This window comes from Buteo buteo, chromosome 1, assembly GCF_964188355.1.
Source record: "Buteo buteo chromosome 1, bButBut1.hap1.1, whole genome shotgun sequence".
NCBI classification, from domain to species: domain Eukaryota; kingdom Metazoa; phylum Chordata; class Aves; order Accipitriformes; family Accipitridae; genus Buteo; species Buteo buteo.
Window position 1 is genome coordinate 19,429,370 of NC_134171.1, and position 19,866 is coordinate 19,449,235.

At 39.1% G+C, this 19,866-nt stretch overlaps 1 protein-coding gene across 1 annotated transcript in view; it reads right to left on the reverse strand.

Moving 5' to 3' along the window:
- Window positions 1-19,866, reverse strand: part of ADGRA3 (adhesion G protein-coupled receptor A3) — a 64,544-nt gene extending 44,678 nt beyond the window's left edge. Inside the window, exons 1-2 of the mRNA XM_075023854.1 lie at window positions 19,547-19,866; window positions 3,160-3,231 (exon numbers count right to left, since the gene is read on the reverse strand). Of these exons, the coding sequence (XP_074879955.1) occupies window positions 3,160-3,231; window positions 19,547-19,818 (344 nt within the window). The 5' untranslated portion in view covers window positions 19,819-19,866. The remainder of the gene's footprint in view (window positions 1-3,159; window positions 3,232-19,546) is intronic.

Sequence of the window (19,866 nt, forward strand, 5' to 3'; positions counted from 1 at the left end):
CAAATTCTACATTTTCATAAATTAACATACATGCACAAAATTATTAACAAAGAGATTTTAAATTCCTACTTGGGGCCAGCATTTTTAATGTACTTCCCCATAGTTTTGGGGCACACAAGCAACAAATAAAACAATCTCTCCCTTTCAGTAGTAACAGTGAAGAATTGTCAGATGGGGATGAGGTCAAGAGACAACATGTTTGGGCAAAATGATAACCTACAATGCAACAATTTGCCAGCTGTAGACACCATATGCCCAAGTTTATCTGAAGAACTGAAAAAATAACAGAAACCATTTAAGTATGTAAATTTTCATTAAGATGTCCAAGAACTACCAGGAGAAAACAAGTTTAGTATATTAATAGAAGAACTATAAAGTTGTGAATCTGTATTTCAGGATTCACAATACTGATTAAAATGCAATTAAAAACAATTATTATGCAGGTACATGTGTCTGACATATTAGTTGGTTGGTTTTTTTTTTTTAAAAAAGGCTTTGGTTAAATATATCTAAACTCTATCCAAAAACCATTAAGGAGAAATGGCAAAAATATTTGCTATGAAGTATAACATTACAAGGAATGAACAAAACAAGCATTAAATGTATACAGAATCTCTCCCTTGGTAAGCAGTAATGTTAAGTGACAATGCTACTGCCTGAATTAACTATTTTAATGCTGACTGAATGTATTTATCTCTGTTTCATCTCTTAAACTAAAGCGGGGAAAAGAGCGTGTCTACAAAGAAAGAAAACACTCATAAGGAAACAAGTGGGGGTATGAGTAGTATGAGAAACTAAAAATAAGCAAGAAACTGTCAAAAATGTGCAATTTTAAAGCCATGCAAATTATCACAGTGAACATTAAGGAATATAATTTGAATCTGCTGAACATAATGTTAATGGTTAAAATAATTTCCATGGGTTTCAACTTTTTTTCCATTGACTATTCATTTAACTTTGAAAAATTATTTTAATTACAAGAGTAGCTTCTGTCCAAGGTCACAAGAGCATCTAAAGTGGAGAAGTTTACTTTTGCTGTGGTTAAATAGATTATTTTTTTTTTGTCCTCGTTTCAGCTGGGATGGAGTTATTGTCTTACCAGTAGCTGGTATAGTGCTGTGTTTTGGGTTCAGTATGAGAAGGCGGCTGATAACACACTGATGTTTTCAGTTGTTGCTAAGTAGTGTTTAGACTAAGTCAAGGATTTTTCAGCTTCTGATGCCCAGCCAGCGAGAAAGGTGGAGGGGCACAAGAAGTTGGGAGGTGACACAGCCAGGGCAGCTGACCTCAACTGGCCAGTGGGGTATTCCATACCATGTGATGTCATGCCCAGTATATAAACTGGGGGGAGTTGGCCTGGGGGGGAAATCGCTGCTCAGGAACTAACTGGGCATCAGCTGGTGAGTGGTAAGCAATTGCATTGTGCATCGCTTGTTTTGTATATTCCAATTTTTTAATTATTATTATTGTAATTTTATTATTAATATTATCATTCTTGTTTTCTTCCTTTCTGTCCTATTTAACTGTTCTTATCTCAACCCATGAGTTTTACTCCCCCCCCCCCCAGTTCTCTCCCCCATCCCAGTGGGCTGGGGGCAGAGTGAGTGAGCGGTGCTTAGCTGCTGGCTGCAGTTAAACCACGGCATTTTTTTAAATAAGTCTTGCACATACACACACACACACAAAAAGAAAGATGGTCATTAATGACTGGTGTATCATGCTTATCCCCTCCTTTATGATGAAGACACCTGGCCATTAATAATAATTTGTTGATATATTAACTCCTATACCAGTGCACATAAAGTGCGTTACCTCATTCAGATGAGACCACCATGCCACCTAAAATACTGCTATCTCAGATCACTTTAAATGCTCAAATGTGATGCCTTCCTTACTGCTTTCTTTTCATGAAAGATACCAAAATAACCTAAAAAATCCTTAAAAATGACAGGAGTTAAATGGAAGAAAGCTGGGTTCTTATTGTTTTAAAGAAAATTAAGATTTGGATTCATAGAGCAAATGTAAATGATCATCTCAAACTAATTAGAGTTTCAAGTATTTCCTGTCTGAAAATTGTAACGAGTTACAACAAATAACAACTGTCAGCAGATGCCTTTATTAGTTAAGCAAGGATGCCAAAATAATGTGTAAAAATCTAGAATGCCATCACTGCTGATAACCTTGCTTCTTTGGCACAATGGCTTATTTCTACAATAAAGCTCATCTGCCAGTGCAGAAGACAAATCTTTCTTCTGGCATGTGGGGGACGGAATGGTGGAAGTGTTTGAATTTATTTAGGCCAGGTGACTGGGATTGCAGCCTTCAAGTTTTAGAGGAAGAGTAAAATACTCTTAATCCCCTGAAGCCAAAAGTCATTTGGAACTCTTCCTAGATGTTGCGAGATGATTATGAAACTGGCTACTTTCCCAGTCAAATGGCCTAGAAAAATCCTTATCTCTAAAGTTTCTGCTTGCTCCCAAGTAGATCAACCTGCCAATCCTGACCTTCTACCAGCTGGAAAAAAGCTGACTGTAACAGAAGCTACAATGCTGCTTATTATCCCATAGGCAATAGATCATCTGAAAGGGAAAGTGGAAACAGGAAGCAAAAGGTGTCCAAGAAGTTAGTCCCATCAGACTCACACCCATTTCCCCCCCCCGCCATACATTCAGTATGTACCGAAGTTACAAAGCAAGCAGCAAAACTGTTAAAATAAATGTCAACAAACTTACAATGAATCTAGCCTCTTTTAGAGGTTCCAATACATCTGCTTCCCCTACAAATATACTTTACAATTGTTTGATAAAGGTTTTAACACTTCATAAGAAATTAAAGAAATAATTTTCTTTACAACATGAGTTTTCATATTACGAGACCAACAACAAAGCAAAACCAGTCACTATAGCATTTCAGTGAACTTCCCAATGAAGCTGCCCTAATCTCACCCACAAGTGAGATTATCCCTTTATGCTGTTACATGACACTCATATTCATGAAGAGAATGCTTAACTATTTTAACTCTTCAATCAGAAAAAACCTACATGAAAACGAAGTAAAAACACATCTCTTATTTAAGACACTGTTCTCAGAATTATTAAGGAAACAAACACTATATCACTTAATTTTTAAAGTCAAAATAGCTTTTTAAGAAGTGCTTACAATCTTTCAAGAAGGTGCAATCCAGAGAAGGAACCATTCTTCAACTCAGTTATTTTATTGTTACTCAGAATCCTGTAAACAAAGCCAGACAAGAATAATATATTAAAAGTTTGGTAACAAAATTATTTGCTACATCTTACACTTGTGGTTTAAATCTTTTTAACAGCCTTTATATCAAACTACAATGCCTAGCTCATTGTCTGAGGCATATATAACAGCATTGCTTAAATATTATGGAGAAAGGATTTTCTATCTTATGTGCCCCAAGTACCATGCAAGCTTACATAATTAACATACGGAAGAAAGTACACCCATATAGGATTATCATAATAAAACACAGAATTGACATAATAGAAAAATGAAGTATTAAACAACCAATCTACACATTCAACACTCTGTACTTCCATACCCATTTTGGTTTTCAAAACCACGCAGCACATTGCCTGCTTCCCCATTTCCTCTGCTGCCACCCTCAGCCACTCACACACACTCACTTCTCCCATCTTGTGTCACCTTTCCCAGCCATCCTTCACACATTCATCCTTCTCCTCAATGCAATCTTTTTAAGACATCTGCAAATAAACTCAGCAAGCACTCCTTTACTTCTATCTATCCTTTCTTCTTTAAAGGACCATACAACCGCAAATTCCCTCTTCCACACAAACAACTGGATCAGGCCCATCTAGCCAAGTACCCTATTCTCCAATCACAGCTGTCTGCAGATGCAAACTATCCTCAAGTTAGGAAATCACTTCTATCACTGGATGCTTCCTTAGAAGGACCTGCTTTCCATACATCTACACATTTCTCTGTCACAAAAAAGACTATTTTCCTTTTGAACCACGTAACACAACTACAACACTCCTTACAAAAGGTTTTGCATTTCAAAGCTCTGTTCCATAAAGAAACCCTTATTTCATTTGTTTTGAACACAGTTCCTGCTAGCTCCATTTGATGCTCCCCATTTCTTATACTGAAACAAGCAGTAATCCATCCCTGCCTACCCTCTCTTTACCACATGTAATGATGTAGAAACCTAGATGGTCTCTCGCCAGATGGAAGATTCATATTTTACTTAATTGCTCTTCACAAGGAAGTAATTTTGTGCCGCCTTAGTAATTTCTGAGCTCTTTCCAGCTTTATTACACTCAAAAAATTCTGAGATAAGACCACCAGAACTGAAATAGTATTCATCACACAGAGAAGTCACAAATCTAGATAATGGGATAATGATGTTCTGTTTTCTTTCTTATTGTTTTCCCAGCAATTCCTAACATCTGATCTGCCTTTACTACTTGTACTAAGAATTGAAGGTTTCTGGTCAGCTCAGTGCCCATCATCTTATAGATGAAGACAGAATTGTCGTCATCCCCAGTACAATTTTCATTTTTCTACAACGTGCTGCTTCTGCCATTTTATTGCCCAGTTATTAGTTTCATAAACTTCTTCCAAAATTCTTCACTTTACCCTCATCCTTATTACATCAAGCAACTCACCAAACTCTGTCAACCCCCTACTCGCAACGTTTTACAAGTCATTAAGAAATACATTGTGCATTACAGGTCTCTAAGACTCCACTCCACTGTGAGGGCTATTTACTTCCACATCCACTTATCCTTCAGCAGGTTAGTTGTTCATACAATGATTTTCCATTTTAGGCTGACATACTATTTTCATCAAATGCCTTTGGTGAGGGACTGAGGGATGCCTTTTGGAAAAGCATCTATGTCTCATTACATCAACTGGATCATCCTTGTAAATATTTCGCTGATTCTGAAGAACTCCAAAAGGTTTGTAGTGAAGAGCTTCCCATTACAGGAGATGTAAATTTTCCAGAGTACATCTCTCTCTTTATCCAGGTATCCAAATTATTTATTATAAATTCTACTGATTTGTTCAACACAAACATCAGACTTGGAATCACGTAGTTCCCCTGAACTCCTGATGCACTTAAAAATCAGCATTTGCCATTCCTCCAGTCCTCAAAAATCAAGTTCATTCTAAATGAGACTTCAGACATTCATCATCTGACTTTTTCATCCCTAAGTTCTTCTAAAAGCTCTCCAGTGCACACCATCTTGTCCTGGAAATTTATTTACTCTGTCAGTTTGTTCCACAACTTCTGCTACAGTCACTTCAATTTCAGACAGGTCCTCTATCAAATGTATCCTGCAGATCCCAACATGTCTGTGCACTTCTTCAGTTACACCAATTACATCTTCAGGCTGGATAACTACTTCCGCACTTAAAACTGCCACTAGATTTCTTTCCAGTCTACTACATCTTTCAGATATCCTTTACAATAGCCATAAACCAAATACACCCACCCACCCTCTCTTTCTTCCAATGCGTAACTTTTATTATCCAATGACAAGGATTAGTACTTCAAAACATCATGAATAAGATAAAACTAAAATACAGAAATACCAGTCTATGAAAACAGCATCATTTTGACACAACCTTATATTACATTAAGTAGTTTTCTTCTCCAGGTTTCTCAAAGATTGCCTCAAGCCTCTGTGGTTTAGACAAACACAGGGCAGGCAATTTTTTGTCTCAGAGCTCTGGCTTTGAGTCAATCTCTCTCTCTCTCAATCTCACACACACAGAATCAAGACAGCTGACCAAATTATTTGAAAATCTTTCCATTTCCAGTCTGACAGATGGAAGGTTTGAAAATTCTTAAGTTAAGATTAAATCATTCTACCAAGGTAACAGTTCTGATGCTAAAAGGAGGAGATCCCATTCCTTCTCCTCCCCTTACAGTCATACCATGTATTTACACAGCTTATCTCAAGTCACCCCTGGTGCTCACTGCTCCACGAGCAACTAATGTTAAACTACACATTTACCCAAGGCATCTTCCAAGAGATTAATTTATATGTCAACCACAAAAGTGTGATCAACATAGCACGCTACAGAGTCAGCTAATCCCCGGTGAAGACTGATCACATGAATGGTGGAAAGGATGAGAAAAAAATACTTAAAAGTATACTGAGAATTTGCTGTTATATGTGCCTATAATGCCTGTAACATCCACTAGAGTGTCAGCTAAGAAAAATTGCTCTTGTGAAAATACAGTTCTAGAGTCATATACATTAAGCTACCTTACAAGAAGGAAAGAAGTACAATTGCCCCTTGGCTACAGCTGTGATAACCTAGATGACCAAACAAAGGAAACAAACGAGTATCCTTTAAAAACAGATGTACAAATCAAAGCAGCCCAGGTACTGTATTTGAAGAAATCCTTGCATCAAGGAAGGCCCAACATGTAACAGAAAACCTGAATACGCATTTGCACACTGCAAGTTTGGTGATAACAATAATAACAGCAACATACAACTTGGAATGCCTGCAAAACTAGTAAAATTTAACCGAAGCATTAAAATCACACATCCTAAAGTCTTTGAAATGACTTTCACTTCTACTCAAAGAAAAAAAGGGTTTCAAGCTAAATAGTAAGTGTTATTTGTAGAAATGGTAGGTACAGGATTCATTCTGCAAACCAAATCTATTCAGAGCAAAGTACACCTTTATTTCAACATCTTTCCTGGTTTCAGAAATGTATGCGGGAAGAAAGATAATAATTTAAAAAGAAATGAATGAAGGAGCTTATAAAAAACCTCATTAATAGTTAATGCAAACTGAAAATAAGGCATAACATCAGCAGCAAGAAAAAACATAGACCAATTTCAGATTTATGGATAAAATAAGAAAAAAAAGTGAGGTTCAGAAAACATCCAAGTCAACACAAGCAGGCAAGCGAACTACAATCTTTGGTAGCAAAGAAATAATTTGTATTTTAGCTATAATTGACTTCATCTTAAGATTTATTGATTTTACCTGTACTTTTTCCAGAAAAAGGAGCTATTCAAAATGGAGCAGAAACCACTTCAAAAGTAGCTATAACTGACTGAACTAAATTGAAATGAAATAAAAATTACAGTTCTGTAAAAAAACAACAAAAAAAACAACACTACCCCCCCACCCCAGTTTTCTGACATTGCCTGTAAAATAATAGGCCTAAAGTAGAAGCCTTTGAATATCTGTGCACTAGGTAAATTTCTCTCTGGAGTGTGATGTACAAATTATAGTCAGGCTGATTTAGTATTTTCTCTGCAGAGGCTGTTAGTTGCTCAACCATAAAGGTTTAGTACAATAAATGATAGATTTTACAACATTCCATATAACCTAAGACATTTCATCACACTTAAAAATGTTGTAAGTGTAATCTTTAAAAAAAATGCAGTTTAGAACTTGCTACTAATATGTTTAGTCTATACATTATTAGAAGTGTTAAGGGATGTGGCATAGGAAGACAAAACACGATAAAGCATTCACCTCACAGTAGATGTTTTATAGTCACTTTCACAATTTCTGTGCATTAATGTACACTGAAATGATGAACTATTATGTACCACTTAGACACAGAAAATTATTTGTGATCAATAATAATTTTAAGTTACCAGTTTAAGACCATAATTTTTCCTAAGAGGCAAGTAATGCTGAAAATACATGAACTTTTCTGTCATTATGAAGTTTAAAGGGAAAATAGTAGAGAGCTACAGATCTCCACTCATTCCCATCTTGTTCAACTCTTCTTTAACAAGTGACTTTGCAACATAAATGACGTACCCGGAGATGTCATGAAGGGGTTTCCAGAGCCTAACATCATTGCTGTTCCGTATGTCTTAGAAGCTCCAGATCAGGGTTGTTTTTTTTTAATGATCAACAATATCTGCTTGGAACAAATGCATTTTGCTTGTCCAAACCTTACATAACTGAAAATAAAATCTGGAACTACCACATGCAAACACACAGCCATGGGAATTAACACAAAAAACTTGGAAGAAAAGGCAGCTGAAAAGTAGGTTCTAGAAAGCATTATGGACAATGTCTCAAGTCACCTTAAAGCAATGCATTTCCCTCTCCTTTGAGCAGAACAGTTGTAGAGACAAAGAGGTGATCTGTAGCTCAAGAAAAAAAAGATACCACCACCCCCCCAAAAAACCCTAAAACCCACCCCAGCTTTTCACCCATTCCAAGAACATTGGTGAAATGTTACTATGTTGAACATAGCTTGGATCTGAAAGCCCTGTTTGCATTTTGCGCCATGAAGTGGCAGAAGAATTTGGAAAAACTCTGCAAAGAAACTCAACTCTGGCTCTAACTAATTGGCAAGACCTTTAGCAATAGATGCCCAGTTGCTAGCATGCAAAACATAACTATGCAGTCAAACCCAAAGTCTGTCTTTTGTACTACAAAGAGTTTTAGCAACAGATAGTAAAGGTGATGTAATCATCCTTTTCTTTTTGATACAGCAGGGGTGGGGGGGGTGGGGGTGGGGGGTGTATCAAGGCTTGATTAGTTTTTACCATTAGAATAAGGTGATAAGCACCAAATGAAAAAAGTGTTGTTCTATGAAACAATTTTGGTTTGTCAGCTATAAAACAACCATCACTAAGACAGCAGTCAACTAGACAGGAATTTAGAATGCATCTCCAAACTTCACAAATGAATCCTTTCATAGCATACTACTAAAATACACGCATATCCATTAACACTATTACAAAATAGTCAAAATGGCCTCCAGGAAGCCTGTGTAAAGACTGGGAGACAGCGTAACTTCTAGGTGAATGCTGAAGTAGCTTCCAGAACATGTTTTAACAGACTCAAATAGAGAGCCAGGAAATAGAAAATAAATCAGATCATTTCATGATGATGGCTGTGTACTCTAAGGACCGAGAAAGCGGCCACCAGCAAAAATTGGACTAAAATAACAATCTGTATAAGTAAGAAAAATGCTTTCTGCTGAAAGCCGTGAACACGCAAAAAAAATACATTTTTTGAAGTTTATCTTGTAGAAGCTGTGATTTAACAAGGATATAAAAAACAGTATTTTTCAACAGTCAGTATTTTGCCTTCTAGTGAGTTACTGGTGTCAAAGGGAAAGAAGTAATGGACTGAGCAGAACATGAACAGTAGTACTTCCCTAAAAGTAACCCTGAAATGAAAACACTACCCAAGCTATATACAGAGAATTATGAATCTTTTTCCAAAGCCCATAACAAAAGGAGACTATTTTCCAATTTAACAATAACATTATAATTGAGGAAGCTTAGCAATGAAACATTTGCAAAATATAAGTTTGCAACAGATAAAAGACTTCCTGTGCTATTTCATTATTAGGCATATTAAACAATATTAAGATTGTAAACTAAAACACTCAGAAGTAATGAAATTACAGAATTAAAACTGTGTCTATATTACTTAATTTTTAACTGGGAATGTGCTAACTTCATATGCTATAATGACAGACTTTTGTTTCTATACAATCTCTGCAGCATTCAAGCAACAATGCTCACTTCACGCACTGCTATTAAAGATATTTTTTTTCTTGCTATTCAGTATGTGGCCACATGCTTTATTTCTTGCCTTTCTTTAAGGATAAACTGTTCTTTAAGGACAGAAATTCTTTATTTCTAGTGAAATACAGTGCCAATCACTGAAGTACCTCAGTGAATTTCCTATGTAAAAGTACTAAATAAAAATCATCCTAGAAAAAAGGACAGAACTGAGAGGCAAAACAGAATGCAAGAATGAGTAGCAATGCTGCTGAAAATGATACTACTATCAAAATAATTTCTTGTGAAATTATGGCCTTACCAACCAAACCTCTCTTTCTAGTACCTATCCCGGGTTGGAAAGCCTACCTAAGAGAAATTAAGAGGACACAGCAATATCCAATTTGTTCCAGCACTAACTCTGAGTTGCTGTTTCTAAAGCTAACCAAAAGCATTGGTATCCTAACCCTTGTGACCATTACATTCTGGGGAGCTTCCTCCAAGCTCTCTCTCCCTACCTCTTCCTATCTGTAGCATCTGCATTAGTTTAAGAGATGATGATTGACTTCTTCTGTAGTAACCCTCCTGTCTTCCTCCTCTTCCTTCTGCTGCCTCCTGAGTTTCCCACTTCTTATCTACCACATGTACACTTTTTAGGATTCTCACTGACTTGTGGTTTGGTGCAAGTTTACCCTACGCCTCCAACCTCCATACATACACATAAAAGAGTAACTCCCTTCACAAGAAATACTGCACACACAGAGATGGCTAGCCAGACTCACCTAACTTAAGCTGATATAGCCAATACATTCTATGTGTCATATCACAGTAGTATTAATTATAGCATACACTGCCACACCCAGTCTCACATGTATTTACATTTCCTATCAGGTGTATGTGCTCTCTAGAAAGTGCTTTGTCTAGACACGTTAGCAAGCACTTCCCATCAACTGCTGGCACACGAAGATACATTTTCACAAAAATTTATAGCCTAATCCTACAGAAGTCAACAGGTTTTGGATAGTTTAGCTCCCTGAACTGACCAGGCACGGAGCCAGACAAACGCTAGTACAGCAGCAAGGGACAGGAAAAAACAGCTCCAATTCAGGGTACAGTTTTACAGGCAGCTGGATCTGGATGTAACTTTCAGCACTCAGAGGGGGAGATCTCTCCCCTGCCCTTGCTCCTGATCATTCCTGTGTCAGAAGCACCAAGAGCGGGTAGAAGGGGATCTCCCTTCTCCAGCACAGAGCTGTAAGGTCAGCTCACTGCATCCCATGGAAACTAATGAGCCCATCAACACACAATTTTGAGAATTGGTTTAAATTCCTGTTAACACCAGAGGCTGTTATCCTAAAACAACAGTTTGAGGTATTAGAATCAGTCATTTGGGATGTCTTACAGGATGCTTTCAGAAATCTGAGCATAACTTGCAAACTCTGCCTGATCCTAAGTTTCAAGGTAAAACCTATTCTATAGCAACATGGGCTAATAACGAGTTCTTGTATCTGACAGAAAGAAGCCTGTATGTTCATCTCCTCAGATGGAAATAGCGCACCATGTGGACCATACCAGAAGAGTTTTCAGACTGTGTTATACCACTACCATTTCCTTGTATGATCCATCTGCTCCTACTGGCATCCAGTCACTAATCCTGCATTTACTGATTTTGTGGGTAGCTGCTGAATTTCTGAGAATTCTTGCCCATTTCACGCTAAGCCAGTTACACTCACCCTTCAGCAGCTTATCTGTGCTGCCTCCATTCCCTCTGAAGTCCTTCTGATTTCCCACCTCCATAACAAACACATCCATTCAAAGAAACACACACTCCCATCTCAACTCCTCCCCGACTCCCAGTAGTAGCTTCTACCGTTTAATCCATTCTCCCTGCCCTTCTTCACTCTGTGTCTAGACCCCAACCTCCCTTCCTCTACCTCAAAGACTCTTTTTTTCCCTAGATTGAACTGACCTAGCACAGCACACAGATTGTACTCTTGGACAAAGCACCTGAAGATGGCACAGCCCACAGCCACCTAGAGCTGTAATGCTGGAGACTTGTCTGCATGAATCCTAGAATACACTGTCCAGTGCAGACAGAATTGTCAATTAAGCTGCCTATTTCTTAAACATCTTTAATCAATCTGCATTTATTATGTTTGGTTGGGTTTTTTTCCCCAAAAAAGCTTTTAGTTGGTCTGCCTTGCCAAAAAGGTCAAGTTCCTACTCTAAAAGTGACAACTCTGCAGCCCTGCCAGAACTGTCTGACTGGCTTGGACCACACACACCACGAAAGCAACTATGCTACTTCGGGACCTAGCTGCTCTGTACTGCAGTGCACTAGCATCCCATTCACTCTAAGGCAGCTTGGAGATCTGCAGGACAGTACTGTACTGCACCCCTGGACATTCCCTGTGTCATTACCAAAGGAGGAGTCACCACACAGTAATGCACATAAACAGTAATTAAAGGATACGATCTGTGCCACTGTGGTTTTCTAAAGGCAACAAGACATTGCAGTTTTCACTGCTAAACAGCCCAACAGTGAAATCCAAAGGTGAAAATAAAATTCTCACCTATTTACTGTGTTAAAAGACTAAAGATATTTAATATAGTATTTAAGATTTTACAAATTAATATTTCAAATTCATTAATTATCTCACTGCAGAAAGCAAAACTCACTAAAACATACTTTAGTTATCTGAAGTTCTTGAATTTAAAACAATTTATTATCACTAATGAAAAGAAATGTTCAACTGTTTTGAATCATAATGGATTAACTACTGGTACAAAGAAAGCATTTAAACTGTAGAGAGTCAAGAGTTGTAGATACTATTACAGTGAAGATACAGACTAAAGTAAGTAATGACAAATGTTCATGAACCTGCAACATATCTGGCACATGCAAAGTACATATGGGAACAATTAAATTCTGAAAAATCTAACCTTGCAGCTCCATACTTGTTTTAAGTTACAAAAATAACCTCTGAAACACGAACAAACTGCAAGCAGAAATGAATGAGACACATGTAGTTACTCATTTTTCATCACTGCAGCACAAATTCTAGTTCTATTTCTTTAACTCTTGGCATTAACTTTTAAATTTTAATACTTTGCCGGACTAAAACAAAAACAGGAGTACTACTGATCAATAAAAGACAACAATAGAAGAAAAAAGGATTAGTCCTGAAGATTAAAATCTCTCTTCTTAAGGCTACCTAAAGCATAATGCATTGAACATTTAATACTCACTTAATGAACACATAAAGGGCACTGCTTATATGGATATCTCCATGGGAATAAAGGTATTGCGCAATTCTACATTAATATTGTGGCTCAGAGAATTACAAAAATTAATTTGTACTCATTATAAAAATTTTAATTTGCTCTCCAGAATTTTGCAGAACTTATTGCTGTCCTCCTCCCTTACTTTCAACTCAGCAGTAATCAATACATAGCTCTCATTCAAAATCTAAGCCCCAAGCTTGTAACAACTGCCTACACTTTTATCTATGGTACAGAAGCCATATTTCTAATTACTTCAGGTATTTAATCTAAAGTACAATAACCTCATTGTGAGAGGCACCTAAAACAATTAAAAAAAATGTTTATATAGAAGAATTATCTTTAGAAAAAAAATCAGCATGCATTGATACAATCAGTATTGCATGAAGACTACTACCAATTACAACGCACCATGTATGTTAAAGCCATTACTGCAACACTAAAAGAAACAAGAGAACACTATTCAAACTTCACTGGGTATCCCACTGGATAGGTATTAACAATGTAACATGACGTCTTCCAAAGCTGAATAGTTACCTGGGTAGAACAAAATACTGCAATTTAGAAGAAAACACTGTTCAAATTGTGACCTCAGAATTTTCTTGCAATACTCATATACACACAAAAGTGTACACAATCATAAAAGATGAATGTATGTATTCAATATGCTATAATAATAACCCCACAATAATGAATCAGTGTTGGAACAGGGCATACTGCAAAGCATGAATCTGATTTCGAATGTGGATTGCTGTCATCTCAACAAGGTAAAAGACGTGCACAAAATCTGATAGATTTATACTGAATAGGTCTACTAGAATAGAAGCCTGTCAGAAAATGAAACTTCACTACTGATTTTAGGAGTCAGATGTCACTGGTAAAAAGGCATGTACGAGTACTTGTGAATTACTAAATTGTGGATATGACAATTCTCAAGTACTGTCTCTGTAGTGCCATGTGTTCATGAGTAAAATATATTTTGCATAGTCCATGTATCCATGACTGAAGAAAATTTTAAGGTAAGTTTTAATTGGAGTTATTAGCCTTTTGTGTCTTCAAAAAAATATTAACACTGCCCAAGTTATTAGTACTGAACACTTAAAATTGTCTATTTTAGACTGTTTTACCTAAAAAGGGATTAGCTGTCAATAGCACCTTCCAGTTAATAATGGAAATGTACTTTAAAAGAAGAGGCAAATTTCCACAGAAGACATTTACTATGCCTATACTTTCTGTTTGTCAATGTTTTGGTAAACACTTTTTTCCAAACATGTAATAAAGAAAGGCCCAACTAAATAAAACAAAGGTGTATTGGGTTTGCATGGCAAGGTTTTGGTAGCGGGGAGGCTACGGGGGTGGATTCTGTGTGAAGCTGCCAGAAGCTTCCCCTGTGTCTGACAGAGCCAATGCCAGCCAGCTCCAAAATGGACCCGTCACCGGCCAAGGCCGAGCCCATCAGTAACAGTGGTAGTGCCTCTGCGATAACTTATTTAAGAACAGGGAAGAAAAAACCAAAACTGGCAACTTCAGCCAGACAGAGAAGTGAGAATACATGAGAGAAACAGCCCTGCAGACCCCCAGGTCAGTGAAGAAGGAGGGGGATGAGGTGCTCCAGGCGCCGGAGCAGAGATTCCCCTGCAGCCCGTGGGGAAGACCACGGTGAGGCAGGCTGTCCCCCTGCAGTCCATGGAGGTCCACGGTGGAGCAGATCTCCACCTGCAGTCCGGGGAGGACCCCACGCCAGAGCAGGTGGGTTCCAAAAGGGGGCTGTGACCCCATGGGAAGCCCGTGCTGGAGCAGGCTCCTGGCAGGACCTGTGCACCCAGGGAGAGAGGAGCCCACGCTGGAGCAGGTTTTCTGGCAGGACTTGTGAACCCACGAGGGACCCATGCTGGAGCGGTCTGTGCCTGAAGGACTGCAGCCCGTGGGAAGGACCCCCACACTGGAACAGGGGAAAAGCGTGAGGAGTCCTCCCCCTGAGGAGGAAGGAGTGGCAGAAACAACATCTGATGTGACCACAACCCCCATTTCCCCGTTCCCCTGGGCTGCTGCAGGGGAGGAGGTAGAGAAAACCAGGAGTAAAGTTAAGATCGGGAAGAAGGGAGGGGTGGGGGGAAGGTCTTTTGAGATTTGGTTTTATTTCTCATTACCCTACTCTGACTTGATTGGTAATAAATTAAACTAATTTCACCAAGTTGAGTCTGTTTTGCCCGTGACACTAACTGCTGAGTGATCTCACCCAGTCCTTAATTCAACCCACAAGCCTCTTGTTGTATTTTCTCTCCCCTGTCCAGCTGAGGAGATGGAGTGATAAAGCAGCTTTGGTGGGCACCTGGCATCCAGACAGGGTCAGCCCACCAAAGGAAATGAAAACAATTTAGCAAAGCATCAGATCACGCCTCAAAAAAAGGAAAGAATATTAAAAATAAATCAATACATAAAATGAAAACAAATATTAAAACTTGAAGTCCTTTTTCTGTAAGAAGGAAAAAATTACTCATATAATTACACGTAATTCAGGTAATTACAATGTAATCACACATTGTAATGCAAGTGACTACTTGTATTGAGTAGTCACTTGAGTGACGTTTTGCTTTGAAACTTTTGGAATTTAGGAATTTGTGTTACAAACGGAGAGGCTGTGCAGATATCTGGAAAGCCGAGTATGCCTTTCAGCTGCTTAGCTAAAACTACTGATGGACTACTCGTGGATGTAGTTTGACATGATTATATTTAGGAGCTGGACAAAACCTGTGACATTTTAAGACGTTTCTCAACAGCAACCTAATTAAACATATCTTTGAACAATTCTGAACACAAATCCAGGCTAATGCTCTGGCTTGTAAATTCTAACACTTTTAAGTGCAAACACTGATACTCATACGTTCCTATCAGGATATGTGGGTAAGCAAAGTCGTTTGCAGTAAGGCTCCTGATTCAGAAACATGATTCTTTACTGAGTATATATGCTTTTCCTCCATTTATTTAGATTCTTATTCCTATAGAATAACCTATGTTTAACAGGTAACCAAAATTCTCAATAACAAGTTAGGACTACAACTTCACGGGATTGTCTTCAGTAGGATTACACATTCTCTTCCAAAGAACGAAGTAACGGCTAATACCCACCAAGTTATGACATCATTTGAGCTTGCATCAAAGAAACACAACACCAATGGATATCTTATCTCAGACTTCTACTACAAGAGTATAGTGCATTCCTCACTTAAATGTAAATCGCGGCCACAGCTTCAGTATCTACTGAAATACAGAGCATGTCAGACAAAGCACCGAGTCACGTTCACCCAGTTACATTATCTTCACACCAAAAGCATCTCATCTGGCTGGTTAAACTACAAAGGTCAAAGCCATCTATGGTCTTCATGTAGATACACCCTTCATTTGTATCCCAATCGGTTTTTATTACATAAGGCTACAAAAAAGTCCCTTCCTTAGCTATAACTAAACTTGAATTCACCTTGGAATTTGACCTAACTGCTCAGTAAAGCACCAGCTAATGCTACCTGGATTCTAAAGGAATGTCAATTTACAGTACTGCCAGAAATCCTAAACATTACTTATTCTCCCATTAATAGTCTTCCTCCAGTGTTTGCTTTCCTTCCTCAATCATGAAACAAACTTGTTTTATCTCTTATCAATTGAAATCAAGTTAGGATATTTTTTCTGAATTGTTACTAAAGGTTCTAAATACTCCTGACCTAAATTACTAGGATAATAAAATGTTTTGTGGCAAAAAAAGGCCAAGGCATTTTGTAAACTAAGTGACCTACCCCAACTTATCAATATCATTGTTAATCACTAACTATAATTGTGTGCAAGAATGAAAGAACCTGGTCAGCATCCTCAGATGCTACTAGTTTATCCTAATTTCCACTATTTCCCTTATTTCCTCACTTTTTAGAGATTTTTGTCTTCAAATATATTGGGGGGGGGGGGGGAATTGTAAATGCTAAGTGCACAGCAGCTGATCTACTGAATAAGAGTTTAATCAATGATAAGGATGGAATCAGGATTTCTAAAATTAATATAATCACTTCATTTGAGTCATTCTTAGCTCCCTCAAAACCCCAAAAGTTTATATAAATTATATAGGTAGTCATATTTAAAATCAGTTTGCACAAAAAGTCAACATAAAAGAAAATTAACTGAATTAAAATGCAGCTGACCTACACAACAGTGATCTATTTTCAGCTACTTATCTCTGCAATGATCCACTAATCCACAAAGATATAACAGAACTAGTACTTATCTTAATAGAAGAATCCCACAAGAATCAAGATTCAAGATAACTCAGGGCAGTTTGACTCTAATCAGACAACCTTCCACTATCCACCAAGTGCTGCAATTCTAAGTATCAGCTTGGAAAAGAAAGTAATTTTTGGCAAAAGATTAGATAACAATTAACCCAGCCACTACTAATCAACATGTTAATGAAATGGCACTTGGCAACACACCCCATAAATCACCAAAACTTTCTAACCAGGTTAACATGGATTCAAATTAAAAAAAAAAAAAAAAAAAGCCAACACAAAAAAACCACACACCAAAAAAAAACCCAACCACAAAAACAAACTCTCTCAGAGATATGAAAGTCATGCCTCAAGAGCCAACAAACTTGAAAGATCCTGAACCACAACAGTTATTGTGCCCACTCTGTTAGAAAAAGCAGCATTGGTTTAATAATCTTTGCCTCATATTTAAGTAAAATTTCAAAGTGTGTGTTCATGTTAATTGTATCAACACAGTTATGATAGTTACCACTCATAACAATGAAAAAAATCACATTGTTTCTTGCTACGTTTATTAAAAGGGAAAACCAAATGTTTCAGAAGTTATCATTAACTTCAAAGGCCAGTTAAAACTGAAAGCAACTAATTATTGTATGTAGATATGCTCTAGATACACTCTAGATAATGAAGGAGTATGAAAATAAAGATGAAAAATGAACCATTCTTCCAAATTCTTCTGTCACTGCAATTATGAACAAAGGTCCATTCACAGCAAGGCTGCTGTGTTTGATATCTGCTTGTCTTTCACAGCAGAGCTGTGACTCCAAGTTTTTTGAATCAAAAGACCCCCACAGTCAACTTCAGCGTATCAACTGTACTAACACCTACTTTTATCAAAATTTTAATGGATAATACTCTATTTTTAAGTTAATCAGCTGTAAAGCATTGGAGGCTAAAAAAGACTAAAATGGATTTGTTGATCAAACAGCAGTCACCTTCTACTTTTAGTTTTCTTTTCTACTTCAGAAACTTCACATATGAATATTTCTGGTCACTTCTCACAGGTACTTTAGAAATACTCTCTGAACCCTTGCAGACTGCCAAGCAAGAACAACTACTTTAGCCTTAACCACCTCCCTTTTTTTGGCTTTCCCTTTTCTCATAGGTCCACATCCACGTATCTGCCGCTGACTGGGTCCACACCACACTAGGACTTCCTGAAGGAAGCCCTTCCTTGGTGTTTCAGTGCTGTCAATGTTCGCAAAAGCAGCAGTCAGATTGTTGTTCTCATGACAGAACTATATACATTCTATGCTTATTAAACTCAGGTTATTGGTAGATCTTTCAAACCGGTGATTTCCAGTTAAGTAGATAAATATCTTAAGCTAGACCCCATAATTCAGTTTCTTTTAACCAACTTTCTTGCATACTACTTGGTTGCACTTCAGTCTTCCCATGGTAGCACAGGCACTTTAAGGGTCTCTAAAGAGGGGACAGGTTTCCCTTTTTAGCACCACCAACTGATGAAATCCAGTGCTGCGAACATCCTTGCCCATGTCAGGGGGGTTGGACTAGGTGATCTTTAAAGCTCACTTCCAACCCAAACCATTCTACAAACTTCTTTGCTAGAGTGACCGATTAACGTCTCGGGAAGAAAAACAACTTGCAAATCTTTTCTTTACATGTGCACACTCACATCTAAGTAAATAGCAACATATTTCTTACTTTGGAGTAAGTTGCACATCCTGTTTGAAACTTGTTATTCAAATAGATGAGCTAGGATTGCCTCCACTTAAAAAGAGCACGCCTACTGCTACATGGAAGTAAACTGACCTTTCTTCCAAAGAAGAAACAAAATAAATCCCTTTGGCTGGTTTTATCACGACCTGCAACAAACAACTTGCTGTTTTGCTACCGCAAAACTTCAGGCCCACCTAGCATACTGCACGCTGAGTGGCTCACGCTCTCTATTTGCGTTTGGTTGTTAGAACTACCTCAAAGCGCGACACTCCAAAGCTGAGCTTCTCCTGAGATTAAAAAAAATAAATTTAGGGAAGTTAAAACAACACAAAAAAAAAAAAAGCAGAATTACTTTTAATAAAGGAACACCTAAGCTTTCCGACCAGGGTGAACCCTTTGATGGAGAGCAGCCCCAAGGGGGAGGAAGGAGCAAGGGGGGGGTGTGGGGATGCTGCTCCGTGGGGCGGGCGGCGGCGCGGGGGGGCTGCGAGGGGCGGTCCCGCCCCTCGCAGCCCCCCCGCGCCGCCGCCCGCCCCACGGGTAAGTAACGGGACGCCCCCCCCAAACCACCACCCCGGGAAGCTAAGGGAAAATACGAAAAGCACAGCCCCCCCGAAGATCCGCCTCTGGGGCTTCCCCCAGCAGCAGAGGGGGTCAACCACGCTTCCCCCCCCGCCGCGCCTGACCCCATTTTACCTCAGGCCGGCGCTCCCCCCCACCCCGTCCACGTCGCACCAAGGCCGCCCACCCCCCTCCGGGTCCGGTACTCACAGGGTGACCGTCCGGTTAGGCAGCGCCTCGGGAGGCAGGACCTGAACGAGCTCCAGGTTGCTGCAAACTACCTTCACCTCCACCGGGCCGCCGGCGGCCGCCGCCGCTTTGCCGGCGCTCTTGGGGCGACCGTCGTACTTGCAGCCCGGGGGCAGGGCGCCGCCGCCGCCCCCCAGCGCCGTCAAGAGCAGGAGAGCGGGCAGGAGCCCCGCCGGGCGACGACGGCGGCGGCGCGGTGGGCGGCAGGCAGCGCGGCGGCCGGGGGACAGCATGGCGGGGCTGTGCAGGGCCCTGCTCCGCTCCTCCCGCAGGCGGCGGGG